The 10,415-nt window shown below is 48.6% G+C and overlaps 1 protein-coding gene across 2 annotated transcripts; it reads left to right on the top strand.

Moving 5' to 3' along the window:
- Nucleotides 1-6,577: 6,577 nt before the first annotated feature.
- Nucleotides 6,578-10,266, top strand: LOC113729909 (zinc finger BED domain-containing protein RICESLEEPER 2-like). 2 transcript variants are annotated; one of them, XM_072077995.1, is made up of 3 exons: nt 6,589-6,744; nt 7,588-9,710; nt 9,801-10,266. In XM_072077995.1, the coding sequence occupies exons 2-3, from the start codon at nt 7,590-7,592 to the stop codon at nt 9,858-9,860; spliced, it is 2,181 nt and encodes a 726-aa protein (XP_071934096.1). In that variant the 5' UTR covers nt 6,589-6,744; nt 7,588-7,589; the 3' UTR covers nt 9,861-10,266. The 2 variants fall into 2 exon arrangements, 1 of the variants encoding a protein (XP_071934096.1); XR_003458249.2 differs by lacking the exon at nt 7,588-9,710 and having other exon boundaries at nt 6,578-6,744.
- The last annotated feature ends 149 nt before the right edge of the window (nt 10,267-10,415 follow it).

The raw sequence follows: 10,415 nt of genomic DNA, 5'->3' as shown, positions 1-10,415 counted from the left end.
TCAGTTTGCCTGGACTGAGGAGTGCCAGGCTGCCTTCGACAAGGTGAAGCAGTACCTGCACCACCTACTCACCCTCGCTTCACCTCGGCCCGAGGAGAATCTCTACCTCTACCTCTCCGCAGCGGACGAGGCTGTCAGCGTTGTGCTCATCCGGGATGAGGGCACTCAAGCGCCAGTCTACTATGTCAGCCGAGCTCTCCGTGCGCCGGAGACTCGATACACTCAAGTGAAAAAACTTGTGCTAGGACTAGTCCACGCCGCCCGACGGCTGAAACCCTATTTCTTAACTCATCCCATCTCTGTCAGGACCGACCAACCACTCCGACAGATACTGGTGCGGCCCGAGGCCTCCGGGCGCCTCACTAAGTGGGCCGTCGAGTTGGGGGAATACGACCTGTCGTATGAGCCGCGCACCGCCATAAAGGCTCAAGCCTTAGCCGACTTCTTGGCCGAGCTCACCTTCACGGAAGGTCAGGAGTCCACCTCCGCCCTAGCCGAAGTGTCCACCCCACACCTGTGGATGTTGTATGTGGACGGGTCCTCTAATGGGGATGGGAGTGGAGCAGGACTGCTCCTGGAGGGCCCCCAAGGAGAAGTGTGCTCGTATGCCCTCCGTTTTGACTTCCCGACCACCAACAATGAAGCCGAGTATGAGGTCTTAATCGCGGGACTCCAACTAGCCCGCAGGCTCGGTGCACAGCGGATTCACGTCCGCAGCGACTCCCAACTCGTAGTATGCCAAGTCCTTGGTGAGTATGAGGCCAAGGATGAAACCATGCAACGGTATTTATCCAAAGTCCACCAACTCATTGCGTATTTTGAATCTTTCGAAATCCAAAGAATCCCCCGCTCCCAGAATAGGCGCGCCGACGCTCTGTCCCGGCTGGCCTCCATATCATTCTCCGACCTCAACAAAACTGTCTTAGTGGAGGTGTTGGATGAGTCGGGATACGTCGAAGAGGTGGCCTGCCCCGTGCACTCGGAAGATACTTGGATGAACCCGTTCATCCTTTTCTTAAGGCAGGGGATCCTTCCCGAGGACCGAGCCGAGGCAAGGAAAATACAACGCAAATCTGCTCGGTACGCGCTCCGCGATGGAGAGCTATATAAACGCTCATATTTTGGCCCATGGCTGAGGTGCATTACATCCGAGGTGGGACGCCAAGTCCTTCACGAGATACACGAAAGCCTATGTGGAGCTCACGTCGGCCACAGGATGTTAGCCAGGAAGACCCTACTTCTTGGATATTTCTGGCCTTCCCTTCGACAAGATGCCCAAAATCTTGTTCTCAGCTGCCCATCCTGCCAAGTCCACGCCCCTGAGCTTCACCAACCCTCGAACTTTATGGTTCCAATCACCTCACCCTGGCCGTTTGAGCAATGGGGGACAGATATCATAGGTCCTTTCCCTAAAACGGTCGGGGGCTATACCTTCCTGGTAACTGCTGTGGATTATTTCACTAAGTGGGTTGAGGCCGAGCCTCTACGGACCATCACAGGGCTGGCCATTCAAAAATTCTTTTGGAAATGTATTATCTGCCGCTTCGGCATACCTCAAGATCATCATCTCGGACAATGGAAGGCAGTTTGCCGAGAACCCATTTAAGGCTTGATGCCAGAACCTCGGCATCAAACAACATTTTACATCGGTAGGCCACCCTCAGGCCAATGGTCAGGCAGAAAATTTCAACCGAACTCTCTTGCATGGCCTCAAGACCCGACTACACCGAGCTGGATCATCGTGGGTGGAGGAACTCCCCAGTGTTCTGTGGTCATATCGGACCACGCCGAGGTCTTCCACGCAAGTGACCCCCTTCTCCTTGACCTATGGAGCTAAGGCTGTCATCCCTGCTGAGATCCTTACACCCAGTCCTCGGCTGACAGCCTATGTAGCCGAGGTGAACGAAGAAGAGAGACAGTTGGATCTCGACCTCGTCGACGAGAAAAGGGACATTGCCTCAGCTCGGATTGCTTCCTACAAGAACACCCTGGCCCACTACTACAATGCCCGCGTCAAGCATCGGCGATTCCTGCCAGGAGACTTGGTGCTTAGAAAAAACTCGGTCAGCCGAGCTGAACCGCAAGGGAAATTGAGCCCGAAATGGGAAGGGCCTTACCGACTTGTGGAATCTAGTCCTAGTGGGTATTGCAAATTGAGCTACCGAGATGGCTCTCTAGTGCCGAGGACTTGGCACGCCGAGAACCTCAGGCTGAAGTTACTTGAAAATTTTACTAAGTTATCACTTCAGCTGCTTTGTTATTTTTCAATATGATTGTGCCACACATCTGTTATTAAAAAATAAGGGGGACAAACAGGGGACGAAGCAAGCATGAAATTAAAAGAGCCGAACTGAGAAGAAAAATGTTTCATTGAAAGATGAAAAGGCATTACAAGAAGAATACAAAAGACCGAGGTCAGGAGTATTGCTAATCATCTCCCACCTCGGATTTCCACTTAAGACCCTATGACTAAGCTTCAACCTCGGCTCCCTCTTGGCCAGTTGCCCCCCCGCCGGGGTGAATATCTTCTCCACCACCTCCTTGCTCTTCGGCAGCCTCCTCTCCGACGCCACCCCCAGTGTCCTCTCCTTCTTCCTCCTCGAACACCTCATCGAGCTCAGCTAACCATTTGTTGAACTCATCCTGGACTTCGGCCAAGTTCCTTCCAGCTTGGATACCCTCGGCCATCCGATCGCACAGCTCCTTGGAGTCCTCGTTATAGTTGGCACTGTTCCTCAAGGACTCCAAAGCCTCAGAGGGTAGATGAGCTGCTACCTCGTCTATGGCCGATGTGAAGCCTAGCATGAAGGTCGGCCTCGTCAGCTGGCCGAGGTCCCCGATGAAGGTCTCGGACCTCCGGAAATCCTCTACAGCCGAGGTCCTCGCGCTCTCGAGAGCCTGCTCATGGGTCTTCTTCGCCTCCTCCGACCTTTTCTGCTCCTCCTCTAGAGCCGACCTCAGGCTATAGATAGTGGCCTCGGCCTCCTCCTCCTTAGTCTCGGCCTCTTGAAGCCGTCTCTGAAGTTCGGACTTCTCGGACTCAGACACTACCTGCTTTTTCTTCAGCTTGGCAATCTGATCTTGCAGTTTGCCGGTGTCTTGCTCCTCAAGCAACTCACAGTACCGATGTGCCATCTCGGCTACAAAGGCTGTGTTGGAGGCCGTGGTCACCATGACGCTTTGGAGCATCTCGGCCGGAGTCAGCTTCCTGGTGAAATTCAAGTCTCTCGGCAAGGTGGACTGCATCACCAGGTCTTGTGCAACCCGAGGGTGGCTGCATCGGTCGTTGATCTTGAGCGACCAGTCCGGACACCAATGCTCGCCGGGGTGAGATTTCTCTTTCCCAGAAAACACCGGGGGGCTTTGGTAACGGTTCCATAGTGAGGACGCCGTCACCGCGTTGACCGGAGACTTCAACTGTTTGCCTCGGCCATGTGGAGGTGGACGTGCCGTGGTCACCCCTATTGGCACCCCTTTGGGCACCGAAGAGGTGGACCCTGTGGCCGCAGCAGCCGAGCTGCTCTGGGCTGCCGTGGTGGGGGTGGTCTTCTCCACCGAGGTCTTAGAGGGCTGCCCTTGCGATTTCTTCTTGGGCGGAGACGCCGATATCTCGCCCGAGCTCTTCCTTTTCGACCTCTTTGCCACTTCGGCCCCCGAACCCGATGTGATGATGTCGGACAGTTTAGTCACTGCACAAGAAACAAATATTATCATATGCCTTAGCCGAAGTGAAAACAAAGCTATGAAAGAAAATTACAAGGTATCTTAAGTTTTGTGGAAATGAGGGGAGTTCTGTCAGGAGGGATCAAAGCTCGGCTAATTCCCCCATCGACCAGCACGGCCTCGGGGTGGTCCCAGCTGAAGATCCGAAGTCCGGACCCCATCAATTTCTGGAAGGACTCCTCCTCATGATCCCCCGCGGAAGGGTCGGCCTTCGATTTGATAGGCCTCCACCAAAAACCCCGTGGGAAGTCCACGGCCGAGACTAATATGAAGTCACGCTTCCAGTTCTTTATTGAAGAGGGGCGCCGATGACTAGTTTCGGGATGGTTTTGTTCCGGTTGCAGACAAAGAACCATCCCTTATCTGTCCCATGTGCCTTGAAGGTGTAACATCGGCGGAAGAGGTCCACGGTCGGGGTCACCTCTTGATGTCGGCACAGCATCTCGAAACCTACGAGGATGCGGACCGCGTTTGGGACGAGTTGGGTGATTCTTACGCCGAAGTGACGGAGCACGTCCCGCAAGAATCTTGACGTCGGCATCCTCAGCCCGGCCTCCAACTGCTGAAGGTAGATGGCCACAGTGCCCATGGGGGGATTCTCGGCCGAATCATTCGGCCCGGGCGAGGTGATGAGATACCCCGGCCTGAAGGGATACTTCCTTATCACCTTCCTACCCCTGTCCATTCCCATTCGGCTCCTAAACTGCGGCATCTTGCCGAAGTCCAGGTTGGCAGCATTTCTTGGGGCAACGGGCTCCAGCACCCCTTCGTCGTGGGGTATTGCAGTTCCGAGGTTGGTGTCGTATTCGACATCGGAACCGCCCTCGCTCATCTCTGATGACTCTGACCCCGATGCTGTCCCAGCCACTTCTTCCTCGGCCGATCCCCCCACATCGGTAGGTGCCGACCCCGTGGAGTTGGATGAAGTCGCCTCTTCCGAAGTGTCCGGCACCTCCTCGGCCTGGTAGCTCGGCTTCACAGTTTTCTTGTGGGTTTTAGCCGTTTTGGCCATGAGTGAATGATGAGATGAAAAGAAAGATACTTACTGTTGACTACGGAATCTGACGAAATGGATGACTTCGGTTGATATCTCGACTGGCAGGACTGACCTCGGCAACGCTCAAGAATTTTACAAGTCTGAGGCTGAGAAAGAAAGTGATGGGCCATGCGATGAAAAGAATCCCCTATTTATAGGGAGTCGGGGGGAATCCGAAGAGGCGGCAAGAATGCGAAAAGGCAACCACGTTCGAATTCAAAAGGACGTGCCTCTCTCTCTCCTCATTAATGACTCGTCCTTTCAACTGACACTCCCTCTGCACGAAACGTCCCACTACTTCACGACGCGACGGTTACCAGTGCCACGTCCTGTCAACTGACTCGCCCACGTGTCCCGTCCCCGCATCTTCCGGAGTAGTTTCGGGACCCCGACTCTTCATGACTTCGGCACAAGGAAGCCTCGGCACCTCCCTAGCCCGGAGCTCCCGAGGCTTGGGGGGCTTATTGAGGGTGCTCACCTCGGCCGTACCTTGTTGCCGAGGTGACCTCGTTTCGTCTCCTACACGAACACAGCCATTCCCCGATCCGGACCCTGAGCTCGGCTCGATCCATGGTCTCCTACTTGGATGACCTCTGCACCCCTTGCTACCACCTCGGCTAGACGCTGATGATGTCAACACCCCTGACAACACCCAGGACCAGTGCTTTATCTGAAAAGCACTGGGTGATCTTAATGACTACTGCGCAGGACCCCCGTCATCCAGCCCAGGCGGCTACAGTGTCAGAGTCAGGCCTCCTGGCAGGAAACAGAGCCGTAATGTCAGGACATGGGTCCCACCAGCATGAACCCTCCGTCCTGACCTCCACTCCCACTCTATAAATACCCCACACACTCCCAACAAGTAAGCATACTGTTCATTTGACAATACTACTGCTTTTCTCTCGTTCTCATACTAACTTGATCATCGGAGTGATCCCAGGGGAGAAGCCCCGCCATTCACTTCGGACACGAGGATACACCTCATTTCATCTCAGAGGAGCCTGATTCTGGTCGGTTCAACTACCCACCAAAAATCACCTCTTCAACCGGTTTTAATTTGTTTTAGATGTTGGGCTTTGATAGCAATATAGTGTGCGTTCTTTTCTAACCCTAGATTTGGCATAGTTGAAGCAAGTGGTTCTTCCGGGCTATCTAACGATTAGCTCCAGGTAGAGCTGTTAAGCGAAACGAGTAGCTCGAAATCTCGTTAAGGCTCGGCTCGATAAGGCTCGAGCTCGGCTCGTTAATTTCAATTAACGAGCCGAGCTCGAGCTCGACAAATACTCGTTTAGTTATCGAGCCGAGTAAGCTCGAACTCGATTCTTTATCGAGTAGCTCGGTTGAGCTCGACAAAGAAGGGTATTTGTGTCATTTTAGCAGTCAACAGGTAGAAATTTGGACTAGGGTTGATATTGCATCGTCTCATACTCTCATTCTTCATTTCTGCCTCTCCCTCTCCGCCGCACCCCGCAAGGCCGCAACCAGTAACCCACAGGCCACAGCCGCACCCACAGCCCCGCAACGCCGCAGCTCCGCAACACCGCACCCAGTAACCCACAGCTCCGCAACACCCAAGACCCAGCACCCAGCACCCAGCACCCAGCAACCCCGCAACACCGCACCCAGTAACCCACAGCTCCGCAACACCCAACACCCAGCACCCAGCACCCAGCACCCAGCAACCCCGCAACCGGCAACCAGTAACCCACAGCCGCACCCACAGCCCCGCAACGCCGCAGCTCCGCAACCTCGCAGCCCCGCAACCCCCGCAGCCCCGCAACACCGCAACCCCGCAGCCCGCAACCCCGCAGCCCGCAACCCCGCAACACCGTAACCCTGCACTCCACAGCAAGCCGCACTCCACAGCAACCTCTGCCTCCACTGCCGCCCACAGCCTCTGTTTTCTGCCATTAACAACCCCGTCCACGGCCAGGGCCAAAAACCAGTCCAATTTGACTGGTTTCTCTAATCCTTCGTGATTTCTGGTAAGTCTCGTCTCTTTTCGTAGGTTAATTATAAAAGAGAGGGGTTGGAAAAACGAAGCAGGGACAAAGATCCTTAACCACTAAGCTATGTCTGATTCTCAACATATGGAACTTGATTCTATGTTGTGCGGTTTTTTTTTTTTTTTGGGAATGCGAATTATGGATAATATGAGTTATGTCTTGAACTTTTTGTGTACGTCTTGAAGTACTTTCATTTGTAATACTGTACTTGATTTCTCTTGGATAAGTTTTAAGTAATCATTGCTCTTCTTTTGGAGTGGGAATGGGGGCAGGTTTGGATAGGCAGGGAAAGCAGGTTAATGTGGTCATGAATATAATCTTTTTGGAGCTCTTTAGGCCATTTTTTTTCATAAAAACAAGTGTACACTTTGAAATGTTCTTGCAGTAATTGCAAAAGCTTGTTGATTGGTAAGAAGAATGATTAGGGGATACACTAGTTCCTGTGAAAGAAAGATATATAACTGGCCATTTTGCACTCCTCAAAAAAAAAATTTTGTTTGCAGGCCCCTATTTTTATGAACTTTTACTACTTCTCATGGAGTGTGAATGTGTTTTCTTGTGTGGAAAAGATTATCCTGGATGCCTTACTTAAACCAGCACCTTGCTGTTAATGTTATGAGACATTTTCTTGTGCTTCTGCTTTCGCTTTTCCCTTTTACTTTTTTTTTGTCTCTTTTATTGTTTTCTTTTTTGCCTTTCCCCTCTTTTAAGGACTCTGTATTTTAATTTTACTGATTTCTTCACTATAGCGTTTCTTCACTATATTCCTGCATATGTTCCTTATGGACTTGACTCAAGTATATTTTTCCTTTTAAATAATAGGTATGTACAGTCACCAAGGATCGTCAACAAGTCCAATTATGGAGGTTGAAAATGAAGCTGTCGAACAAGAACTTGAGGTGGAGTCTAATGCTGATGAGATGAGCGAAGAAGAGCTGGACTTAGATCACTTAGATCAGCCGAATGAAGGAACAGAAACAGGGGAAAAAGGTGCTGTTGAAGGAGCAAATCCGTTTGAAAAAAAACAACGGAAAAAGAAGTCAACAATATGGGAGGATATGACTATAGTAAAACAGCCTGATGGAACATTGAAAGTGCAGTGTAATCACTGCAAAGAACTATTTGTCAAAAATCCATCTGGAGCTACTTCTCAACACAAGCGTCATCTCAAAAATTGCCTACAAAAGAGGCTGGCTGTTGGAGAGGAAAATCAAAAGAGGCAGCAAGTGTTATCCTTTACCGAAGGCCCCTCGGATGGTATAACTTCTATAACTAATTTCTCTTATGATCATGCTAAAGTACGAGAGTTAGCAGCTCATATGGTTCTTGTACATGAGTATCCCTTCTCTATGTTGGATCATGTTGTTTTTAACAAGTTCATGAAAGCTGTATCTCCATTTTATAAAAAGATTAACCGGCAAACAGTAAAGGAAGATTGTGTGACTGCTTTCATGCTTGAAAAGAGAAGGCTGAGAAATATCTTAAAAGGTGCCAATAGGATTAGTATAACCACAGATTTGTGGAAATCTGGTCAAAAAATTCAATACATGGTTGTGACTGGGCATTTTGTTGATAGTGATTGGGTGTTGCAAAAACGGGTTCTAAATTTTTGTAATGTCCCACCTCCTCACACGGGTGTAATTATTGCTGATGCGTTAAGTAAGTGTTTTCTTGAGTGGGGGATTGAAAATAAGGTTTCTACTATCACTGTGGACAATGCTTCTTATAATGATGTATGCATTAGGAGAGTTAAAGAGGATTTCTGTCTAAGAAAAAGGTTGAGCATTGGAGGAAAAATTTTTCATGTTAGGTGTTGTGCCCATATACTTAATTTGCTTGTTCAAGATGGGCTTAATCAAATTGTTGATGTGATTGATGTTGTTCGAGAGGGGATTAAATATTTGAAAAATTCAGAGTCTCGCCTCAATGAATTTGCCAAAATAAAAAAACAGCTTCAATTGCCTTCTAGAAAGCTCATTTTGGACTGCCCAACTAGGTGGAACAGCACTTATTTGATGTTGGCTTCAGCTCTAGAGTTTAGGGATGTATTTCCCAGGTATGGGGACATTGATCCTGGGTTTCACTATGTCCCAAGTGAGTTTGAATGGATGAAAGTTGAAGAAGTATGTAAATTTTTGGGTATTTTTTATGAGATCACCAATATTATTTCTGGATCCGATTACCCAACAGCTAACCTTTTTCTTGTAGAGTTGTATAGGATTAAAGAGCTATTAAATGAAAAAGCTCTCGATTTTTCTGATCATATTAGGTTTATGGCTGAAAGTATGGCACTAAAATTTGACAAGTATTGGGGTGAAAGCAATGTTTTGATGTCTTTGGGTGCTATTCTTGATCCGAGGTACAAAATGGTCCTTGTTAATCATACTTTCCCAGTTATTTATGGAGAAGTTGCAGCCCCTAGGTACATTGATGAGATGAGATGCATTCTTTATGACCTTTATAATGAATATGTGGATGCTTACATCTCATCTCATAGTGAGGAACCACCAAGGGAAGCTGGAAAAAGAAAACATTCGGAAATTTCAAGTAAATCTACTCAAGGGGCTGCTAAAAAGCTTGGAGTTAATGTTCTAACTGGGAAAGAAAAATTTCAGATGATTGTTAGTGAAATTGACAAGGCTCCCCCTGAAAAATCAGATTTAGATGTCTATTTGGAAGAGGGCAGATATGTTTGTGATGCAAATGCAAATCTTGATGTCTTGGGTTGGTGGAAAGGGGAAAGGTGGAGGTTTCCTATATTGTCAAGATTGGCAAGTGATATACTCGCTATTCCAGTTACAACCGTGGCGTCCGAATCTACTTTCAGTGCTGGTGGTAGAATAATCGATGATAGGCGTGCTTCTATGTCCGTTGAAACGGTTCAAATGCTACTTTGTGGGAATGATTGGATCCGCAATCTTCATGGGTTAAAAAACAAGTCTCGTGTAAGTAAAATATATACTCTATTAGTTATTTATTTTGGCAGCTCATTTTATCTTGCTAGGAGTTGTAACTTTCTTGTTTTCGTTTTGTAGGAACCACTCGATGTTTCCGAATCATCTACAATTGAAGAAATTGATCTTCCGGACATTTGAAGGCTGTTTTCTGGAATATGTGATGCTGTTTCTTGTGATTTGTAAAGCTGGACTTGTGAAGCTGTGCTTTTTCTTGTGATTTCTGAAGGGGTTGTACTTTTTCTTGTCAGGTGTTTGAAGTTGGACAATTTTTAAGCTATGTAGCAGTGTTTTACATGGTTATTTAGTTGTAGTTTGTGCGTTTATTTGGCTGGACAAAACCTGTTATGGTATATTGGCTCTTATGAATGTTGTCTCATATGGAATTAGACTGTAGTTTGTGTATTTGTTGACTGCAGTCCCTGGAGTTTGTGTTGTATGGATCATGGATGTTATGGTCTTATTTGTCTTGGATGAAATGTGGTTAGAGTTTGTGTATTGTTGAATGTGAATGGCATTGGTTGCCAATCCTAATATTTTTTGTTGATTTTGGATAGCCTAAATCTGGATATGCTGGAGCAGGACTTCGTAATAACTGATTGTTGAATTTTGAAATCGAGCCTCAAAATCGAGTCTCGAGCTTCGAACTCGAGTCTAAAATCGAGCCTCGAGCCTCGAAATCGAGCCTCGAGCTCG

Source organism: Coffea arabica, chromosome 2e (assembly GCF_036785885.1).
Source record: "Coffea arabica cultivar ET-39 chromosome 2e, Coffea Arabica ET-39 HiFi, whole genome shotgun sequence".
NCBI lineage: Eukaryota > Viridiplantae > Streptophyta > Magnoliopsida > Gentianales > Rubiaceae > Coffea > Coffea arabica.
Note: the sequence above shows the minus strand (reverse complement) of the source record. Positions and strands in the feature narration are given on the sequence as shown.